General features: G+C 38.4%; 3 protein-coding genes and 1 long non-coding RNA gene across 5 annotated transcripts; 2 read left to right on the forward strand and 2 right to left on the reverse strand.

Moving 5' to 3' along the window:
- Positions 1 to 115: 115 nt before the first annotated feature.
- LOC137938776 (pumilio homolog 24) lies at positions 116 to 7,555 on the forward strand. The gene is made up of 17 exons (XM_068783812.1): positions 116 to 437; positions 649 to 702; positions 1,048 to 1,109; positions 1,188 to 1,269; positions 1,778 to 1,901; positions 2,054 to 2,137; positions 2,247 to 2,361; positions 2,511 to 2,661; positions 2,768 to 2,881; positions 2,975 to 3,046; positions 3,194 to 3,244; positions 3,336 to 3,386; positions 5,528 to 5,635; positions 5,731 to 5,913; positions 6,638 to 6,712; positions 6,798 to 7,045; positions 7,148 to 7,555. Exons 1-17 carry the CDS (start codon positions 186 to 188, stop codon positions 7,302 to 7,304), a joined length of 1,983 nt encoding a protein of 660 aa, XP_068639913.1. The 5' UTR covers positions 116 to 185; the 3' UTR covers positions 7,305 to 7,555.
- A 553-nt stretch (positions 7,556 to 8,108) lies between these two features.
- LOC137939020 (5-formyltetrahydrofolate cyclo-ligase, mitochondrial-like) lies at positions 8,109 to 11,925 on the reverse strand. The gene is made up of 7 exons (XM_068784180.1): positions 11,542 to 11,925; positions 11,274 to 11,399; positions 10,808 to 10,972; positions 9,424 to 9,465; positions 9,299 to 9,344; positions 8,932 to 9,002; positions 8,109 to 8,648 (listed from the first exon to the last, which is right to left on the reverse strand). The coding sequence occupies exons 1-7, from the start codon at positions 11,789 to 11,791 to the stop codon at positions 8,515 to 8,517; spliced, it is 834 nt and encodes a 277-aa protein (XP_068640281.1). The 5' UTR covers positions 11,792 to 11,925; the 3' UTR covers positions 8,109 to 8,514.
- A 247-nt stretch (positions 11,926 to 12,172) lies between these two features.
- Positions 12,173 to 17,227, forward strand: LOC137939019 (uncharacterized). The gene is made up of 3 exons (XM_068784179.1): positions 12,173 to 14,420; positions 15,434 to 15,524; positions 16,083 to 17,227. The coding sequence occupies exons 1-3, from the start codon at positions 12,219 to 12,221 to the stop codon at positions 16,271 to 16,273; spliced, it is 2,484 nt and encodes an 827-aa protein (XP_068640280.1). The 5' UTR covers positions 12,173 to 12,218; the 3' UTR covers positions 16,274 to 17,227.
- Positions 17,228 to 17,661: 434 nt separating this feature from the next.
- LOC137938974 (uncharacterized) lies at positions 17,662 to 21,322 on the reverse strand. Of its 2 annotated transcripts, XR_011109918.1 has the most exons (5): positions 21,138 to 21,322; positions 20,985 to 21,065; positions 20,277 to 20,375; positions 19,969 to 20,092; positions 17,662 to 19,850 (listed from the first exon to the last, which is right to left on the reverse strand). It is a non-coding gene; the product is annotated as an uncharacterized lncRNA (long non-coding RNA). The 2 variants fall into 2 exon arrangements; XR_011109917.1 differs by having other exon boundaries at positions 17,662 to 20,092.
- Between the last annotated feature and the right edge of the window lie 345 nt (positions 21,323 to 21,667).

Consider the following 21,667-nt stretch of genomic DNA (forward strand, 5'->3'; position numbering starts at 1 on the left):
TCTGAACCGGCCCTTCAACCCAAATCCGACTCGATAATAATTTTGTCACCAACCCAGCCGGGGCAGGTCCAAAACCTGAAAAAATGAACCTGAAGCCATAAATCCTAAACCCTTCCTCTCCCGCTGCGAAACCTTCCAGGCATCGAACCTTGTAAGCAGAGTCTCCCTATCAGAAAGGATCCCTCATGGCGGCCAAGGATCCGCAGAGCAGAAACAAGAAGAGGAAGACTATTGCGTCGAATGAAGAGACCGGTAGAGCAAGTTCTAAGAAACCAAAAAGCCTTCACTCTAAGCCCTCTAAAATTCCGAAAGAGCATTCGGAAAAGCCAGTAAAACCATCCAAATTAAAGCCGCGTAAGACCCCTTTCAAGAAGTTCCCAGATGCTGGGGTCAAGGCTGAGCCTAAGTCGAAGAAAGAACGCCGCATGCGAGCCAAGGTCTGTATTTCGTGGTCCCCTGTAGTATTTCCCTTGTTAGTTTGCGTATTTGTTCTTCTTTGTTTTTTGGAAAAATGCTTTCCTGTGAGGGTGTTCCGCGAGGAATGGAGTGGAGACAGTTTTCTTATATTTAGATATTCGAACTGTTTGCTTAGTTCTACGGGATGAACCGAACAGCCCTCTCTCTAATTAGCTCTTTGGTGTGCTGCAGGAATTGGCAGAGGCGAGGAAGAAGAGAAGGAAGCCGCACTACACTCTTGAGCAAGTACGTGCATTACTGCGTAGAGTAGGAATCGGGCATGCTCTTTATTTCCAAGCATAACGACATTCCTTTCAATAAATCAAGCACTTTTTTTTTAGCCTTCTACTCCTCTGCATGCTTCCCTCTTTATTTAGGTGGTTTGTATTTTGTGGCTGTTGGATAGGAATTATTTATGTCGATGACTTAAGAAAGCAATTCACTTAGTTGTCTAGCAACAAATGTAAAGACTGATGTTTTGCCAGTATGCCAAAGTATTCTATCACATTCTTTTGACCTGTGACTGCTCTCTTGGTCCTTCACCTTGAATATTTCCTCTCCATTACCTAAAATGTCATTTTGTGCAATTAGGGGCTTGCATTGTTGTGGGAAAAGATGAGATGCCGTAACATTAGCAAAGAAGAAAGATCCAAGTAAGTTATTTCATTATCTAAGCTCTTCTGCTGAATTCAGTGTGTGGAGTGGGTGACAAATTTTATCCTTTTGTGCAGGTTGATTACTGAAGCTTTACAGAAGATGAAGGGTAAAATTCCAGAAATTGCTGGATCTCATGTCTCATCTCGGGTTCTTCAGGTAAATTTTCTCTTGATCTGTACAAAGTTTCGACACTGAAGTTACCAAATCTGTTACTGTGTTTTTTCCTTGTTTTTGTTAATTGTTTTCTGAACGAGCTCTGGAAGAAAACGTGCATATGGAGAACACTAAGCAATAATGTGTTAGTTTTTAGTTAGTATAAGTAGTTTTTGTTTCTGAAGTTTCTCCGGCTTGATGATCGTGATTATCTGGTTGATGAACCTAACAAGGGTGAGTTTTGATAAAATTGTTATTGTGTAGATGAGTGCACTTCTTTTTTTAGTATATATATATATATATTTTTTTTTTCTTCTGAAATTTGGGGATTATGGCAAGTGCATCGTGACCTTGAAATCTCATGTCAAGTGACTAACATGTGTCTTAGTGTTATGACCATACGACAATATCTGACTGAGATTTACAGCGCTCAACTACTCGTTTCAACTTTAGTCTAATAATCTTGCAATTCACACTGATTTATTTTGATGTATTTTATATTTTTATGCAGACATGTGTTAAGTACTGTTCTCAACCTGAAAGAGAGGTTGTTTTTGAGGAGCTGAGGCCACATCTCCTTAGTCTTGCGCGTAATACATATGCTGTTCATCTTGTGAAGAAAATGCTGGATAATGGTCAGTAATCCTTTGTTCTGTGTTAATTTTTTATGGGCGTTATTAAACAGAAAAAAACAAAATTTAATGGTCAGGGAATTTGACAAGATTTTTTTTCATTTATAATATTTTTTTGTTAATTTGTTCTGGTATTTACTAATTGTTTCACTCAGCCAGCAAGAAACAGTTAGAAATGTTCATCTCCTCTCTCCATGGGCATGTTGCTTCCCTTCTTCGACATATGGTTGGGTCAGTTGGTATGTATATCTTTATGTTGTTTGTTCAATGTCAAAGTTGAGTATGTCTGATCATGAGACTGGTTGGTAAGATAGCTGCGCCTTTTTGATCATGGATTCCACTTTGCAGTTGTTGAGCATGCTTTCCAGTTAGGAAATGGGTCTCAGAAGCAAGGGCTTCTGTTAGAACTGTATTCTACTGAGCTTCAACTGTTTAAGGACTTGACCACCACGAAAGAGAGCAAGTATTACTTTAAACTTCCTTATTTGGGATTTGAATTGCAGAGCTACAACAATGATATTTCTGGATGCTTATTTTATTCTTTATTATATATATTTGTTTTTAGTTTTGGATGGAAACAGTTTGATTTTTTTTTTGTCTACATTTTGTCAGGCTGGTGGATGTCATCTCCAAACTTGGGTTGCAGAAAGCTTCAGTTTTGCAGCATATGACCTCTGTAATTCAGCCCATTTTGGAGAAGGGTATTGTGGACCATTCTATAATTCATTGTGCTTTAATGGAGTTTCTTACAATAGCTGACAAGGTAACATGAACTTTCTTTTTCCACAGACTATTGTGTTATTTCGGTGTTAATATCCCTGTGTTGCATGCTGTATTACTTTTTTAACCTGATTTGCATCTTTTGGAAGTCCTCTGCCACAGATGTTCTTCAACAGTTGTCAGGTCCACTTCTTGTTCGAATGATCCATACCAGAGAAGGATCAAAACTTGGGATCCTTTGCATCAAACATGGAGGTGCAAAGGTGTGCACTGAGCTTCAGAAATTTAGTTGTATCTATTTAGTATTCATGGTTGTCTTTTATTAAGTCTCTAACTATTGAGTTTTTTGGTTTCAGGAAAGAAAGAAAATTATCAAAGGAATGAAGGGGCATATTAGCAAGATAGCACATGATCAATATGGCAGCCTGGTAAGTCTCTTTCTGGCTCCTTTTCTTATCTTGTCATTAAAATACTTTGAAGTTTAAACTAAATATCTTGTCATTTTCGATCACAAAGAAATTTTATAACTTTTCTTTGTTACGTGCCTAATCTCTGGTATTATGTGTACTGCCCAGGTCCTTGTCAGCGTTCTTTCTGTAGTAGATGATACAAAGCTTATAACTAAGGTTAGTGTTGCAGACAAAACTTACTGTGTATTTCTATAGTTCATTTTCTTGATTATAGTTTCTTAAGAATGTTCAATTTTTTGAATATCAGGTTATCATTAGCGAATTACAAAAGATTCTAAAGGAGCTTTTGCTGGATAAGGTAACATATAATCACACTTGTATCTGCATGAAAGACTCATGCGACACGATACACACTGATGTGACACGATGTGGGATCAGTCCTAGAGATCGAGAGAAAGAAGAAAGAAACAAAGGCAGAGTAGCATAGAGAAGAGGAAGAGGAAGACTAAGCCGAAGGAATTTTTTGTAAATCATCATTATTCCATCCCATCTCTTGCAGCCATTAAATAACAAATCGAAACTTAATTTCGTGATTCAAAAGATGATAAAATTTGTGACCAACTCCTAAAATCTTGGGAAAATAAAAGAAAAGAAAAATTTATCTCCTAAAATAAGTAATCACTACCCAGTCGTGGCCCGACGCCTCTGAGTGTACACTCTTGTAATTGGCGGCATACGATGGGTGTCCCCACCAACTCTCTCAGGGTGGGCGAAACTCTACCTTGTCGATTGTTTCTCTTGGTGGTTCTGATAATATTCCAACAAATCATGGTCCAATCGCTATGGTGTGTCGAGTGAAATCCAAGTGTAGTTTGAATCCGGTCGCCTTGTCCAACCTACTAGGAAACGTTGAACCTCATCAATTCTAGTAAAAACTTGTTCATCTAAAATAGCATCAATGTAGTCTTTTTATACCAGTGTGGTAGGGAGAGTAGGATCCAAAGGGACATTAGAAGAGGAAATGAGTGTTGTGTTTGTCGATATGGTGGAGTCATGAGGTGTAATACAAAAAGGGTCATCAGGAATGGATGGGTGACCCCTATATACTATCAAGTTTTCAATGTTAAAAGTGGAGCTAATTCCTGAGTCCTGGCAAGTCAACAACATAAGCATTAGGACCTACCCTTTTCAGTACCTCAAATTTTTTTGCATTATGAGCTTGCAATTTTTGAGGTCCCAGAGGAAATTGCTCAGGTCGAATTAGAATCACATTAAATTATTTTTTACGCGTATACACATTTGAAGATACTAAACACATTCAAGCAAGTAATGCCTTGTAAAAACTTAAGGCTGATGTGCATAAACATGAAAAACAATTTTAATGTGGGTGATTATGTCATGGTTCTAATTCGACCTGAGCAGTTTCCTCTAGGACCTGCTCGAAAATTGCAAGTTCGTGGTGCAGGACCTTTTAAGGTGCTGAAAAGGGTAGGTCCTAATGCTTATGTTATTGACTTGTCCTTCCTCATGAATTAGCTCTACTTTTAACATTGAATACTTGATGGCATATAGGGGCCACCCATCCATTCCTGATGACCCTTTTTATAGTACACCTCTTGACTCCACCACATTGACAAACACAACACCCATTTTCTCTTCTAATGTCCCTTTGGATCCTGCTCCTCTCTCTATCGCACCAGCACAAAAAGACCATATTGATGTTATTTTAGATGAACAAGTTGTTTTTATTAGAAGTGGTGAGATTGAACGTTTCCTAGTACATTGGGGGTAAGGTGATCAGATTCAGACAATACTTGGATTTCACGCGATACGCTACAGCAGTTGGACCCTGATTTGTTGAAGTATTATTTGAGCCACTAGGAATTATACTTGACAAGGTCAAGTTTTACCTATCCCAGGAGAGTTGGTGGGGACACCCATCGTGAGTGTACACTCGGAGGCTTTGGGCCACAACTGGACCCACCACATTGTGGCTGGGTGGTGATTATTTGTTTTAGGAGATATTTTTTAATTTCCTTTTATTTTATTTTTCCATTACTTTAGGAGTTGGTTACAGATTTTATCATCTTTTGAATTATGAAATTAGTTTTTTGATTTGTGATTTAATGGCTGTACAAGATGGGAGGGAATAATGATGATTTAGAAATTTTTTCCTTCGTCTTAGTCTTTCTCTTCCTCTGTTTCTTTCTTCTTCCTCTCGATCTCCAGGACAGATCTGCATAAAAAAGAGGTTAATTTGATGTGAGGATCTATTAATTAAGTTAAATGGATTGATGGTCCCAAGACTATCCCAATCAGATGGTTTTAGCTATGTTAAATTCAATAGATGTGAATGATTAATCTGTATTTGTAACTTCAGAGAGTTTGATTCCTGAAAAGGATGGAGGTTGGAAATATCTTTTTTGTGAGATCCTACTGTTTATGTGCCTGTCTGCCCGTTAAGTCTTGCTAAACTATTGTTATCTTTGGAGCAACCAGAATGGAAGGCATGTTATTCTACAGCTACTTCATCCCAATTCTCCACGTTATTTCAGTCCTCATGACCTTGCTTCTCTTGACTTAACAGTCCCTTGTCTTTGCAACAAGGTATTCTGCACTATTACTGTATGTTTCTTTTATGTTATACAATTTAAACAAAGCAGTTTCTTATGTTACAATTTGCTTCATTTTCTATTTTTAAGGATGAAGAGTCAGATGCTGTTGTAGAAAATGAGACAAGAAAGCTAACAGAACCCTCAGAAATTGATGAATCAAGTCATTATGATGAAGTAGATGCCAGCGAGGAGGGAACAAAATCTGGAGGAAGCAAGAAGGACCCGTCTGTACGAAGATTTGAACTATTGATCAATAGTGGGCTTGCTGAGGTTGGTTGCCTCTTAAGTAGTTTCTACCAGCTTGGATCTGAAATCTGTAATTTGGGGTCAATGAAATTGACCTTTTAAGGGTTATCAAATGTTTAGAGGAAGATATTACGTATGTGCATGGGCAATTTACTTTAAAATATGTTCAAACATGAATAATTTTCATGCCACGTAGATCATTTTTCTGTTGAAATGAATTGCTCCTCATGGAAACTCTTTTTAGCATTTAGGTTTTCCTCCTTTTCTTTCATGGTGGGGGTGACCTCATCACAGTAGTTTTTGTACTGTGACAATTAGTTTTGAAATTAACAGATGTCCTTGGATCTGCGTAGTTATATATATATGATTGAGAAAACGATATATGACGTACAAATTCACACAAACTATTTTGCATTTTATTATTGAGTGTCTGGTCCATTGAGTGTCAATTGTCCACTTCAATCGGTTTTTTTTTTTTTTTAATTTTTTGGAATGAATTGCTCTTCATAGAAACTCTTTTCAGCATTCAGATTTTTCTTCTTTTCTTTCATGGCGAGGGGAAATCTCATTGATGCAGTTCTTGTACTATGACTACTAGGACAAGATGCTTGAAGTATACATTCAGTTATTTAATCACTTGGGAATACCAACTAGTTATCATGATATCATGATTGCTGTTGGGGCTTGTGTTTCTCATGGTATTTTGTTTCAACTAATATGATACTGATGCATGTAATTTACGTTGTAGACCCTTATCACAACCTGTATTGAGAATGTTGGGGAATTGCTTCGATCAAATTTTGGCAGAGAAGTCATTTATGAGGTATTTCTGTGTGTTTTTTCCTAAATGTGCTCTTTTGAGTTGAATTCCATGTAGTAACATTTCAATGCATACTGTATGTATAAAGCTAGCTACAGGTGGATCTGGTGGCATTATTCAGCAATCATTAACGGACAAATTGGATGCATTGCATGAAGCAATAGCAGCTCTTGCAGTCCTGCCAAAGTCGGAGGAGTCGGAGGAAGAGCATTTGTTTGGTAACTTCTATTCAAGTAGGACTATTAGAAAAATGATCTTGGATAATCCCACCTTTGCTTCGAAACTATGGAAGGTGGCTTTAGAAGGCAAATGCGAAATTTGGGCTGAAGGTCACAGGTAGACACTTGAATATCTCTAATTTTTTCTTGGTAATTCACTAAGTGTGGTAAGTTGAAAAAAGTAACTAGTATGTTTTCTGCTTTTTGGAATTTGATGCAGCCGTAAAATTGTTTCTGCTTTCTTGGAATCTTCCGATTCTGGGGTTAGAAAGATGGTGAGCAATGAGTTGCAGCCTTTGCTAGATCGTGGTATTCTCAAAATCCCTGATACTAATCAAACCAAGAAAGATAAAGTGTCATCTGTGGCGAATATGTAAGATGTCTTTCTGGCATCAGCTTTCCATCAGTCTAGAGGCTGTTAGGTCCCTCTTTACTACTTGTGATGGGTTTGAAGTGCTGTGGCAACACGATTCAAGGAATGACATACTTCAGATTAGTCATTTTTCGTTTTTCAGAAAGTGGTCTGTGCTTAATCTTATTGTAAGACAAGTTCAGTACAAGCAATTTTGTATTTGTTAAAGATATTCTTATTGTCTTCAACTATATAGTATTATTAAATTTGTGTTGTAACTGTCTTTGTTTATATTGTTCTTAATCCAGATTTAGATTTCTGATAGTTGCAGTACCGAGGACTCTTTGAGGTAGAAGTCGAGATTCTTCATTTAGGGATGTGTTCCCACTGAGAGAAAAGGAAAGGGGATTTTCCCAGACAAGATGATTTTGATGACAATATACTCGAGATAATTGATAATTGAGTAGTTCTCCTAGGGAGGAGAGACACATAGAAACAGTTTGTGCCATGGTAGGAAACTAAAAGGATGGACAAATCTTCTTTGCTGATTTTCTTGCATTTGTACCATATATGTCATAGGTTATTTTTCTCTTTTTTAACTTTTAATAGGGCAAGTGGAACTAGGGTAGACCCACCCTTAAAACCAATATAAACACAAAAATGTTAGTTATAGGAGAAGTTTCTTATCTACAGTTTCTCCTCCTTGTGGTTTAGGGAGCAAATACATTTCTCACCCCTCTAGGTGCACTCAGTTAAATCCGGTAAAAATTTCACTTTGGCAAACCTGTATGAATTGTGTTTTTTGTATTCATTTTTTTTCTTCCGTGATTATTATTATTGCTCTCGTTAGTTTTGAATTAGAGCGTTTAATTCCTAACACCGAGAGTCTTCATTCTCCTTGTCTGCCCTTTTCATCTGATTTATTTCTTTTATATTTTTTGAGAATGAAGCTGTGTTCTTCACATACCAAATAATCTGTAACCCAGGAACTGAAAACATGGGTAAGTGTCAAAAACCAATAAATAAGATATTCAACACCCGAGCAGATCAATCAGGCTAATGTTTATAACTCTCCCACAACATCAATAAGATAGATAAGATCTTTCATGAGAAACACGATCAGCAGATTACACATCACAAGATACATGATAGATGATGAAGCACACTTCGGTTTTGGGCAATGAGAGGAGATGTTAAAACTTGTGGAGGAAGATGAATTCTCTTGAGTTCTTGACTCACAATCTTTCCTTAGCAGCAGGGCTGATAGGAATAACACCCTCTGGAGAGACTAGGGCATCCACTGGAACATCCAGAGCTGTAACAGGAATGACTCCTACCTCCATTATCTGTACTGAGTACGATAGTGTAACTGCAGAGATGTAAATGCAAACTTAATGAGAACAGACATGCACATAAACATAAATGGCAACAAACTACCAATTGAGGCAAATATGGCTTTATTGGAGCAAATTTAATCATAGTTTGATTACTAGTGTAATAAAGATAAAAAATAATATGCTCCAGAGTCACAGAAGTTCATTATATGTGCTACTCCACTGATAATGGCGTTCTGAAAAATGAATTCACAAATCTTTGAGAATGTACCTGAATTTTTTTATCAGAGAAGAGTTATGAATGTCAAAGACACCTACCTAGAAGAGGCTGCTTCCCTGTTTGCTTGGTTACAAGCTCCTGGTATTTATTCAAGAATGTATCATAGTATCTTTTGAATTGCACCATAGAAAGAAAACAGAGAAATTTAGTAACTGATGCAGAAGATAATAACACAAAAAAGAATATTATTGAAATTTCAAAAGAAATAAAATATCAATTTCATTAAGCAAGTTATCATTCCTCAAGATTCCAAAATCTCGGGTAACAAAATATTCTAGTAATGAAAGAGGAAAACATAGACAACCAAAATTATGTGAGCACCAAGAAGTCCTGGATGATTCTCATTTCGGCTTAATCAAATTTAAATGTCTGATATTACATTAAAAAGAAAAAAAAGAGATGTACCCTCCTCCACGACCTAATCGTCTTCCAGATCGATCAAAAGCAAGTCCTGTCACCAGATATGCTTAGGTGTTATTTCAGTGGGGTTTCATTTCCAAAGTCCAGATGAGAAGAAGTAGAAGAGTTACCTGGTAAGAGCAACAAGTCAACTGGTTGAGTTGACTCCATCACTGCAATAAAAGACATGACCTTCAAATACATAATATAATGAAGTTGTCCATTTCCACTGTTACATCTCACATCCATTTATTCTCTTAATAGGAAAAAAGATATAACAGGTCGGCACCAAAGAGCTCTCTTATGTACTAAATCTAGATTCATCTTCTTGGCATTTTCAATGAACTCTCAACTGATAAACAAAATATATAAGCAAGTAGCAACCTAGATATTCAATCTTTGATAAAATATCAATAGGCAGAAGTTATGAATCCTTTGGGTTGACAGAAGCATCCATCATAGGAGTAGATCTATTGAAACCTCACAGATGCTAGACTTCATGCAATTGTAGCCATAGTTACAAATAATGGTGATAAAAACTTCACAAAGTGCTTACTGTAAATGCAGGACTTTGGATCCAAACATAAAAAAATAATTGACTTGCCCTAGGGCTGTAAAGCTGCCAGAATCCGGATCCATCAACAGGGGACAATAATTTTTTAAAAAAAAAGACATTGTCAGTGTAAATGTCGCTGATATCGCATAAACCTTGGATCTCTAACTAATGGTCGATAGTCTTTCTTCAGAATCTAAGTAATCTATTAACATAATAGAACCCCCAAAAGTAGTTTTACATAGCGCAAGAAAGGCAAGTTTTTTCCCTCTCAAAATGATAGGAGATCGAAGTCTTCATGACATATGATAAAAGAAACTAATGAAACAGATTCCTGCCTTTTTTGAATGAGTGGAAACCTGTGACCTATTAACAGACCTTTCCAATTGTTAAAAACTCCAAACACATTAGAAGAGACAAGATGAAGATTCCAAGGTTAAAGTTCAATCATGTTCTTGATATTTTGACATGCTCCATTGAACCACATAAGATATCAATAAAACTGAAAGTGATGTAAAATTTTCGGAAAACCAAGAATCTCAAAACAGAGAGATTCTCAAACACTATAGCCCTTCAGTGGATCCATTCTCCACTAACAAAGGCTCCCGATACAGTGTCAAATTGAGAATGTTACAACTGATCAACCACACATAGCATATCCCAGAAAAAATGTTGGACAAACAAATAGCAGGAAGGAGCACTCAACCAATCCATCACCAGTTTTCAGCTAATCCTTGAAACAAGAGATATTGGTGATTTCATTTCAAAGACAGCGTTCAGAAATCATAGATACATGGCTAAATTTGCATACTAACATTAATCTGAAAATTCAAAGAAATAACCCATAATGGAAGAGGAAAAATCAGAAACATATTTAATGCTAAGATTATATAGCAAAATCAAGTAAGATACCAGGAATGAAGTAGATTCTTTTCTTTGAACAAATGAAAAAAGAGAAATACCATCTTCTCTATGATTTCCAGCAGCATCCAGAGGAGCAGGTTCCAAGATATTCATCGAATTTGCGATTAGATCATCAATACTAGAAATTCTGAGCATCCGCATATGGCTCTTCTTGTCTTCCACCCGTGGAACATAAAGCTTTTTCTTTGTTGGTGCATCACAGCCTTGACTTGAAAATTGGATAACGAGAATAAATGAGCATATACAGAAAACATTTAGATTTTTAGTTTTATTTAAAACAACTCTGAGTTTTGTTTCAAGAGGAAAAGAAGAGCTCACTGGTAAAGCACATAAATGTATTTTTTTAGGTGGGATGCCTCCCTAATTTTCAAAATTTATGGTAACAAGAAAAATAGTCAGATTCAGTTGGAAACTTGGTGTAGGCTTTGCAGATGGACTGATTTAAAATGATCATGAAAATCTTAAGCATAAAATGACAAATATCAATCAAACAGTTTAGCTCACCTAGAATTTCTGACAGAAGCTTTGAAGTGTCCACTTCCCTTAAGGCTTCGCAGCTTATATAAGCACATAAGCTCTTGCAAGACTGAAACCATGGAGCTTCTAGAACAAAATTTTGAACTGCTATATCTGGGGAAAATAATATTTTGCATAAGAAAAAATTCACGCTTTCAGTACATAGACTTCCGTATAATATCGTAGTAAAGATGAAAATTAAACGCGAGTTCCAAATACATTAAGAAAAAAAAATTTTAATGTGAAAGAGATTAACCTTGTTGGGTTCTTTCATAATGAGTCATAGCCTTGAGTTCCTTTCGAACTCTGGTTCGGAGGGCTCGCTTCTGCTGAGCGATGGGATCGTTCTGCATCGTGATGTTGGAGAAGGGGTGCGAGCTGCCGGAAAGAGTCGCCTTAGTAGTATGCGAATAAAGGTGTTCGCCACCAAAGGCTTGAACCGCGGGTGCTATAGCTGCTGGGGACATGAACAACGAATTCAGCTCCCGAAGCCCATTTCTTCTCATTCTACAAAGTGCATAGCCCAAATGCCAACCTCCAGGCCTCGTTCCTCTATTATTCTCTCTCGGTCTCTCTCGTCTCCGTTATCCTCTCCCGAGCACGCAAGCACTGGCCGTAGGAATCAGGCGGGCGATATAGGTGTTTCTGGGGAGGAGTTGAACGAAAAACAAAGGGTGGCAGACAGCCTATATTTGACGATTTAAGGTTATTTATTTAATTAAATATAAAAATATAAAATACTTAATCAGATGCTTAATCAAATACTATAATTTTCATTATAGTTTGGTAATTATTTACTTTCCGGGTAGTTCGTACCGGCCCCGATAAAGCAAGCAGCAACAAACAGTAGTTGAAAATTGAAATTCCTGAGCCGAGACTGATCTCTTTTGGGGAGGCTGGGGAGTTTTGTTCTGTCCTTATTCCTGGTCTCCAATGGAGAAAAGCCTAATCTCTTTGAACGCCCTCTGCTCGTCCAGATACCCCTTCTCTCCGTTTCTTCCCACGTACAGTCTCAGAACTTCTGCACGGAGAAACTCATTTTCTCAGCGTTTTCTTCAACCAAGACGCGTCTTGGATCTCAAGCAGCCGACCCTTTTCTCAGTACGTGCTTCTTCCGCCTCGAATTACGGCGGATGGGAGGATCTTGAGTCCTGTTCAGGTTCTAAGACTTTCTTCGAGTTCGACCAGCTGCGTGACTTTCTCGTTTCTATTGGTATCGATGACCCAAAGCAGGTTCTCATGTTTTTTCTGGGATTTGTTGCTTCGTTGGCGATTTCTAGGGTCAGGTTCTCGTCAATGGCAGTTTTTCCGGTGTCAGTTGTTGTTTTCATTCTTGGGTTTTCGGTTGGAATCTCTAGTAATGGATATAAAGGTGTTTTAAATGAACAGAATATAATTAGAAGTTTTGATGATGAAATTAAGAGGTTGGGAAGTTTCTTGAGTGATTTGGAAGGTAAAATGTCTGATTTGAGACGTGGGCTTGAGTCGGCAATCGGCTCTAATGGCATTGAAATGAATGAAATGAGAAGGTATGTCGAAATTGTTGAGTCTGTGAGGGTAAGTATTCAGCCTGCGAGGGATATTATGGAGGCCTCTTGTCTGAACGATTGGCAGCCATTTTATGATGGTGAAATATCCAATTCGGATAAGAAGATGGGATTTCCTAGATCTCTGAGTAGTTTAAAAAGGAGGGCAACTGGTCATCAACAAGTTGAGGAGAACCTAAATCACGATGTGAACACTAAGAGACGAGACTTCTTAGTATTTGGTGTGGACTTGGTGCGAGTTCTTGCTGGGAGTTTATTTCTGGAAAATTCAGCTGGCTGGAATCCTCAAAAAGTAAAAGATAGTATCGAGCAAGAATCAGCTGAGCAATTGAAGTCTATAAGGGGAAACAAACAAACTACTGTTGATGCAATTCATGGGATCAATCTGCCAAAAGGAACTGAAGAAAAGAGTTTGAATTTGGCATCTGTCAAAAACTTGAAAAATAATACCAAGGAGGATTCTGTTCCACAAGAAAAATCTGAGAGCCCAAATGACAAACAAAGGGTACATCAAGAAAATGATACTAACAAGGCATTCCATGCCACCACAGCATTTTCTTTAGGACCAGGGGGTATAAATGGGTCAGCATTTAGAGCCAATGCAAGTGGTGTATCAGAAGAAATGACAAATACAGATGCCTTAGATGGGATTAGAAATGATAAGCTTATCAATGGAGTTGCTCGATCAAAGAAGGGACAAACATTGGAAAGCTCCGAGCTGCAAAGCAATCGTACTGATTCATTCTCATACAATGATGAGCTTGAGCTGAAAAATGATTTAAATTACGGAGTAAATGGTGGAGGTTTGCGGGAGATGGCTCATCATTTTCAGAATGAAGCTCAGATTAGACAAGACATGCTGCATGATCCAGCTGGAACTCCAGTAGGTCAGAGACCATATAAGCAAGTTTCACCATTGATGGGACATCAAAATACTAGTCCTGCATGTGATGTAGCTCATTCACCTTCTCTCAAAATTGAAAGCGGCAATCATATGGGTGGCAATGGGACTTCTGCTCCTGGTTATCATTTTAGTAATCACAAAATAGACTTTGATACTGAAGTGGCTGCCCCATTCTCAACAATTTCAGAGGATGAGGAATTCAATAGACTTTTGGAGGAGGCTGGCTACCTCCTTAAACAAGCTAGAGAATGTCTAATAGGTCAAGTTGATGAAGAAACAGCAGAAAGAATATTATATAACTCCGGAAAGTTGCTCTCTCATGCAGTATCATTGAGACCGAAGAACTTGAAAGCTGCTGGTCAACTGGGTAACACTTTTCTTCTTCATGGAGAATTGAAGTTGAAAATTAGCCGACAGTTGAGAACTGTCCTATCAAGAGCTGATAGATTATCGAAGGGGAAAGGGCCTCGTGGACGACTTGATGGATCTAAAATGCGTTTTTTGAGCAAAGATAAAGTAGCATCAATTCTTGTTGATGTGTGTGAGGAATGTGAAGAATTTCTTGTAGAGGCAGGGAGAATGTATAGGACGGCCTTGTCAATTGATGAATATGATGCTAAGGCCTTGTACAATTGGGGTCTTGCACTCTCCTTTCGTGGTCAGCTGATTTCAGATATTGGACTGGTAAGAACTGATGCTCAGACTCCTTATGCATTAAAAATTGCTCTAAATGATTCTTTCGTTAGAACAGACTACACATGGCCTGGGTCTATGTGCACAAGGACTTCAAGAAATGAAATTTTTGCCTAGTCCATTATAGTGGAGTCCAGTACACCGAGCATGAGGTTTACTGTGTTTCAAACCCTGAGTGCTAGCACTGGCTGGATATGGCTCTTAAAGCAGATGGTGGACCGCAAAAGAGCTGGATTTAAATCACCAATTATTACTCTATTTGCCTCTGCTAACTATCTGTTATAGCATTTTAGGCTCAACCTAGGTGGCCATGTCTTAATTCAGACCTAACAGTTCTCGTTCAGACCAGAGTTGACCTTGTTTATTTATCCACATTTGGGTCTGCTCCAGCCATTTAGCTGTCATCTTTGGTTCATCCAGTAAGTTACCTACTTAAAGCTTGCAGTCCAACTTTTGCCCTAGATAAAAGTCTGTGGTCTTAGTCAGTGGTGCAATTCCCTTAAGTTCTACAAGAATCAACGAGCATCACAACCACACCAGAATGCCAGAGAAAAGGCACGCCTTGGAAGAATAAGTTTTATCAAGAATCAACAAGCACAAAAACCACACCAGAATGCCAGAGAAAAGGCACGCCTTGGAAGGATAAGTTCTATCAAGAATCAACAAGCACAAAACAACACCAGAATGCCAGAGAAAAGGCGCGCCTTGGAAGAACAAAACAGTTTTTTTTGTTTTGCAGTCGAATGTGTGGGTTCTAAAGGGAATAGAAAGGATGAAAGACCAATTGCAAAAATAGTCTAAGCACGTGAAAAATCAAATGCACAAAACTGAAGTCTAAGCAATATCTTAAATAGGCAAAAGAGAGCTTATTTCTCGATTATTTCATGAGCCAAAAACTGGAGGAAGCTTGATACACCTGCTTGGCATTGAATCATGCTTTATTTTAGTTTGCCTTTTCTTGATGAATCTGGCTTATGCTGAATTTATTTCTTCTCCATTTCCAGGAAGCTGCGTCTGATGCTGACAAGGTATTTCTTGCAGCAATCGACAAATTTGACACTTTAATGTCAAAAAGTAACAGTTACGCCCCTGATGGTATGTGGGTCTTTTACCTGTTAATGTTTGCTCTACTGATATGATATTTCCTTCTCACATGATACCACAGTTTGAAGGGCGACAACTTGTAAATAAGCCCGTTAAATATCTACAAGTCACTTGAGAAGGTTGTTGCTGATGATTAAATTTTCATGAATTGCTTCTGTTGAAACAATGATTGAAGGAACATAATGAAAGTGTGAAAGGAAGCATATAATACAAGATTGCCAGATGATGCATATATCCGTCAGTCAAATGAGACTAATCTAAGACTTACAATTCTATTTTGTTGATCTTTTCTGCAACTTCTTTGTTGTTCATTTAAATGGAAACTGTTTGCTCCCAAATGCATAATTAGAATGATACAAGGCCCTCAACAGAGTTGACCCTATATCAGAAATCAACACTAAAACTTTGTTGGTCTGAGATACTTTTCTTGTTCATCCTTTGGTGAATTTCTAGTCTATAATTAAAGTGGAATGCGAGAAAAGTTGTTGTATTACTAAATTAACAACCATGAGAGCTAATATTTTCTTACATATTCGTGACTACTTGCAGCTTTGTTTAGATGGGGCCAACTATTACAGTTCCGATCATCCCTCCGAACTGCTGGTAGTAAAGAAAAAGTTAGGTTACTGGAGCAAGCAAAAAGGCTATTTGAAGATTCATTGCTTTTAAATAATGATAACCTTCAGGTGAGGGAAGCTCTACGTTCATGTATTACACAGCTCAACAGCAGACAGCCATAATTGTTACTTAGTGTTCACACTGTGTGGAGAGAATCTGCTGAATCCATTGGAAAAGCTACAGATTGGAGAGTTGTGCTAAAAAATTCTGTTGAGGCTTTCTACAAAATTAAGGAGTGGCACCACAAAGGTGAGGATCATTTACTTGATAAAATTTCCAAGTATCTGCATAACACTGATGAGAGAATAATGGAACCTTACAATATGGTCAACTGTGGAGAGAATCAGGGATGTGGTGGACAAAAAAATGAATGATGGACAGTAGTAGAATCTGCACCTGGAAGTTCCCTTTCTGACTTCAATTTGGGACACCCATCATGCAGCAGGGAAGAGAGACAAGCCTTCACAGATTTTTGAACCGAATTGATTCATTTAAGACACATGGCTGTAATTATTCAGCTTGCAAATAAAAGGCCAATTTACCAGTCATCAGAAGAGGAAATTGACCTATAAAAAAGGCTGTTACTACATGCAATAAAAGTTGTATTGGATTAGTTTCAACTGTATCACTCATGAAATCTGTGAAATTTTGCCTTAGTTTCAGCAAAGCTAGCAGTTGAATGAAAAAAGTTCAGAAGGCATTCAGGTATGTATTTTCTACAAGTGAATGTGTCTCCGTGTACAGATTGGATATCCTCTTCCTGCTAACCTCACCAGTGATGAGGCAGGCAAACAAAGTTTGACTGCACTTGAAATTTAAGCATAGACGGTAAGAATAAATAACTTCACAATCACTGTTCTTTGTCTTTTCCCAATAAGAATATGACAAGTTTCACTTTCTGAGAAGATCAGTTCAAACTATTATAAGACTGACTGGGATGGTTAAAAGAGACAAATGCGCCGAAAGATGAGCATTGATATCAACTCCCTGTACTAATTCTGTGCAAAGGGGACATGTTCAGTTGCTGCATGTACATTTATGCTATATTTTCGTTGAATTACCACCATGAATTTTGATTTGGCAATTCTTTTATGGTCAAGGTTCTCATCTAGTTCAGCAGCTACAGTTTTACAGCTCTTTGTTTGTCAAAACTTGATTAAAATCGTCTCCTTAATGTAATGTCACTCCTGCTGTTCACTTGAAGCATTGTGAGGGCTTATAAAGTGGCTTCTGCACTTGGTTTAATTGAAGTGCAGCAACTTCACGGATTTAACTTCAAAGATGATAGGAGGCATATTGTTCATTAGCTTGTTTCCTCTTTATTTGGTATCCATTTTTTACCTGTAAACTGAATGAAGAATTCCAGAAGAAACTTGACTACTGTCTGGCTCACCCAGATTTACCAATATACTACTTCAGCAATAAAAAAAACCCATGCACATAGGAATGGATGATGGAGAAAATTTGTGTTAAAACATTTGACAGACGTTTTCATTTGATATGTGTCAGCTCGTCTTTTGGCTTTGGATTGTTGTTACTACTTTAAGCAACAATGCATATTCCTCTCTGTGGATATTGCAATCATGAGAATGAAGTAGGTTTACAGTTAAACCTGTGACAGTATCATAATGGTTGTCCTGGGTTTATTCGCCTTCTGCAATAAACGTTTTTGTATTAACATGAAGGGAAAGATGGTCTCTGCACTTGCTGTTATCATTCTTGGTTGTAGAATATCATCATCAACATCTGTAGATGAGCTTTCAACTTCATAACAAATTGTGGTGGTGGAGAATCTTCTAGGAATAGTGAAATCATGGAACAATATCTTTCAACGTAGATAGCCAAACCTTATTCAATCTTCTTCTGAACCAAGTGGTCGAATGCTTTCTACTAGTTGTTTCAGTTTTAGTTAGACCCGTTCAGTCCCCGGAGAGCTCTATCCTTGCCCCTACAGGGACAGTTTCCAGCTATAGCTTTACGTCTTGCTAAAGAAAAAAATCCAATAGAGCTATAGTATCTTTCGTTTCCATTCATATTAACAGATTTCAACACGTCTCTAGCTCTAATCTTTACTTCTACTTCTCTTTTTTCTGTCTTTTTGTGGAGTTCACAAACACAGCTCTTATTTTCTAGCATCACCATCTTGCAATAATAGTAGTAGCAACAGGCTTCCATTCACCTCAAACAGAAGGACCGAATGCACCTACGATGTTCCGTGTAAATCAAAGACCCATTTCCTGTAACTCACAGGGAAAAAGCAAACACTGAAATCCCATTCAAATCAATACAGCTTAGACTTCACAGCTCTGCAGGAGTCGCACTGAAAACAAAGTAACACTCTTGAATGCCTGAACAACCGAGAACAGAATAACATGGACAAGTTATTTTAACAAATTCCTCATGGTAACTCAACCGAGTAGTATACCTTATCATGGGTTTACCTCGAATACCATGTATGACCTCCTCACTTGCAATTGTCACTGCCGGCTATTTATTATCATAATCAAGAATGCATATGCCTTAGTTAAAAATCCTTATCAATGACTGTAAATGAGCCTTCAACTCCAACAAGAACAATGGTGTAGAATCTTCCAGGAGAAGCTACCTGGCAAACATAAGCCAGACTACCAGACTATTTTTAATGGATGAGAAGAATACTGCAATCATGGGAGCAACTTGTTTCAATGTAGCTAGCCAATATAATATGGTATTCACTGTTTTCAATATATTAATTGGGACTCCAGGAAGGAATTTTAAATTCAATAAGGCTGAGTGCGGAACTAGAAAGGTTTGTTGGAAGCTTTGGGCTGAAGCAACGAATCTCTAAGAAGAATATAAACTCCAACTGATGATGTCTCAGAAATAAACTCCTGCAACCATAGCCGAGCTTGGGGAACGGAGAAGTCTGAAACCTGTAAGAAAAGCGCACGATTATGATATTTGAGTTTTGTGTATCGTTCAGCTTTCTTGGTGACTGCGTTTAAGTGAGCTCTCTCTCTCTCTCTCTCTCTCTCTCTCTCTTCATAAACCGAATGTGTTATTGTTGTTCAGCATTTCCATTCGAGTAGTGTTGATCAAAGAAATCTTTTCTCACTTGCCCATCAAATCTCTCTTCAGATTCAAGTGCGTGTCAAAAGCATGGTGCAGCCTCATATCCAATTACTCCAATCAAATAGGAGCGCTATCGTCTCTCTCAGGTTTGTTCTATATGAACCGCACTCTAGACGAGAATGACAATCTCCAGAGGATGGGATACGGTTTTGCTTGTTTATCAACTGAAAAAGCTTGTGCCACCAGCCAGACCGACACCATATCAATTAGTCTCAGTTTCTTGCCATTCTACCCTCATTTCAAAATCGTGGACTGCTGCAATGGCTTGCTGCTTTGCCTGACTGGCCTGACTGGAGAGACTAGAGGGGCTGTCTTCTATGTCTGTAACCCTCTGTTGAAGAGATGGGTTGCTCTGCCTAACCCTCGGACGACTGTCAGACTGCCAAATGCCAGACTTGTTTATGACCCAAAGGGCTCTGCCAACTTCAGGATCTTTCTCCCTTCAAGATACTCACGCTCATACAGAGAACCTGCTCATGTAGCATATGAGGTCTTCGATTCTGCGGCAGGGAAATGGGAGACTCACAATGCACTTTTTAGCCATGAAGGGGCTAATTATTTTGCCTTACTATACCCCCCCACCCTACTCTGTTGAACGAAGCTTTGCATTACTTATGGATAGCATTTCAAATTCTGAGAGTGAATTTGAAGGGAGGAAGTTGTGATGTGATCAAACTGCCAAACAAGAAAACTGGAGGGACCTTACATGGATTTGAAGGGCATCTTGACCACATTTGCTCCAATCGAGATTATCTTGGGAGGTTCGACAAGCTGCAAATATGGATGCTCAAGGACTGGGACACAGAAGAATGGATCGAAATGCATGCAATCTGCAACAAGGACTTGGGTGAGAAAATTCTTGAAGCCGGCGGCTCTGCCATTAGAAACAGTCGATGGCTTTCAGACTACACTCGACCTCTAGCCTTTGGGCCAGGTCTTGACGTTGCTTTCTTCACTGATCAGCGCAATATCTTTTCTTGCGAGCTTGAAACCATGAAAGTGGAGAAGATTTACCATTTGGGAGAAGGCGATGTTGGTACACACCCCAGCTTCAATTTTCACTCGGCTGTCTACTCGCCATGCTTCAACACGCTAGAGGAGGCTCGTCGTCAGCTGCAATACACAAAATGACGAGATTGTTATACATGGGTTCACTTTTTTTTAGGACTTCTGGTTCCTTATCATCGTTGCATTCTTGTTTAGCTCTGTGAATCAAACCCGACAATGCTGTTTTGCCGAATGAAGCAGTATTTTTCTTGGCAACGATGATGCACATCGGATAACCATAGCATCCCATACCCTCTGTATTTTTCTTCTTTTTCCGTTTCATTTCATGAATATTAAACCAAATGGGGATGATGGACCTTGATAGTTGGGATTTGGTTTATGGCCCCTCTCAGATCGTCGTGGCGTATCAGACCTTCTTGACCTAGGAAATATTACTCAAACGCACAAAAAATACCCTATTAAACTGCTCGATTGAAGCTTAAATCTCTAGGAAGCCGGATTATTTAGGTAAGACTACGCTACATGACTTGAATGAATGGATCTGTGGTTTTATGATTCTACCATCTTGTCTCAATTGCTACTCCATTCTTTCTCTGGAGAACCCAATTCTCGGAAGAGGTGAATGTCAGATTTTTTTGTTTGCCTCTTCTTTTTCCTTCTTGACAAGTTGTGTGAGGGTTCAATTTCATGACTGTGAACAAGAAGAATGTGAACCTTCTATGTTTAGTCTGCGTCCATCTCTCTCTGTACTGCTTCAGCTGCTGCCTTCGCTGATTCCAACAGATCATCTGGCACCTAGGATTCCAGATAAAACAATGGATAACATCTTTTCTCAGAGAATAGAGAGAGAGAAAAAGGCAAGCTTACATTTTTGCTACTTAACTCCTTGCCTACAAGTCATTTCTGATAGCTTCAGCTTTTCAATCTCTGTACACACATGAAGTCTAAGAGTCAGAAGCCAAATATCTTTCAAACCCGAATGCATGGAAATCAAAAAAAGAATAAAATAAACAGTGAAATAGAGCAGCTGATAAGGAATATATACGATCACTATCATCATCACCACCACCACCACCCAATCTCAGAAGCCAAAGACGAATTCGAAGAGAAAATTTTCTTCGACTCGGGGGCCAGTGACTGGAGCTCAGAGCTTCTAGTTCGAAGCGGGAGGGAAATCAGGTCAGAGTTGAAAATAACCAACGCTGAAATTATTGGGGGATTTTTTTTCTTTAATTTATTAGGGATAGAAAAAATTGAGTAAAATTAACCGGTAAAGTAGTAATTAACTGTTTTCTATTAATTCCCACCGAACAGGAATTTGGCGGGAGTTGGAACCGCAACAGGTCGAGCTTTATTCTTTGAACGGAGTCGAATTCAATGCTCTGCTGCTGAACCTG

The sequence above is a fragment of the Aristolochia californica genome, unplaced genomic scaffold (assembly GCF_029961685.1).
Source record: "Aristolochia californica isolate CCGP_79_NKW_82.1479 unplaced genomic scaffold, dmAriCali1.0.hap1 SCAF_8, whole genome shotgun sequence".
Lineage (NCBI taxonomy): Eukaryota > Viridiplantae > Streptophyta > Magnoliopsida > Piperales > Aristolochiaceae > Aristolochia > Aristolochia californica.

Bases quoted from the DNA above. Each gene is read 5' to 3' on its own strand.
- LOC137938776 (XM_068783812.1), top strand. From the start codon at position 186: ATGGCGGCCAAGGATCCGCAGAGCAGAAACAAGAAGAGGAAGACTATT. The intron at 438-648 runs GTCTGTATTTCG...GGTGTGCTGCAG, and splicing joins AACGCCGCATGCGAGCCAAG to GAATTGGCAGAGGCGAGGAA. The intron at 5,636-5,730 runs GTATTCTGCACT...TCTATTTTTAAG, and splicing joins TCCCTTGTCTTTGCAACAAG to GATGAAGAGTCAGATGCTGT.
- LOC137939020 (XM_068784180.1), bottom strand. From the start codon at position 11,791: ATGAGAAGAAATGGGCTTCGGGAGCTGAATTCGTTGTTCATGTCCCCA. The intron at 9,003-9,298 runs GTACATCTCTTT...GCAATTCAAAAG, and splicing joins CGATTAGGTCGTGGAGGAGG to ATACTATGATACATTCTTGA. The intron at 8,649-8,931 runs GTAGGTGTCTTT...ACATCTCTGCAG, and splicing joins AGGGAAGCAGCCTCTTCTAG to TTACACTATCGTACTCAGTA.
- LOC137939019 (XM_068784179.1), top strand. From the start codon at position 12,219: ATGGAGAAAAGCCTAATCTCTTTGAACGCCCTCTGCTCGTCCAGATAC. The intron at 14,421-15,433 runs GTAAGAACTGAT...CTCCATTTCCAG, and splicing joins TGATTTCAGATATTGGACTG to GAAGCTGCGTCTGATGCTGA. The intron at 15,525-16,082 runs GTATGTGGGTCT...GACTACTTGCAG, and splicing joins TAACAGTTACGCCCCTGATG to CTTTGTTTAGATGGGGCCAA.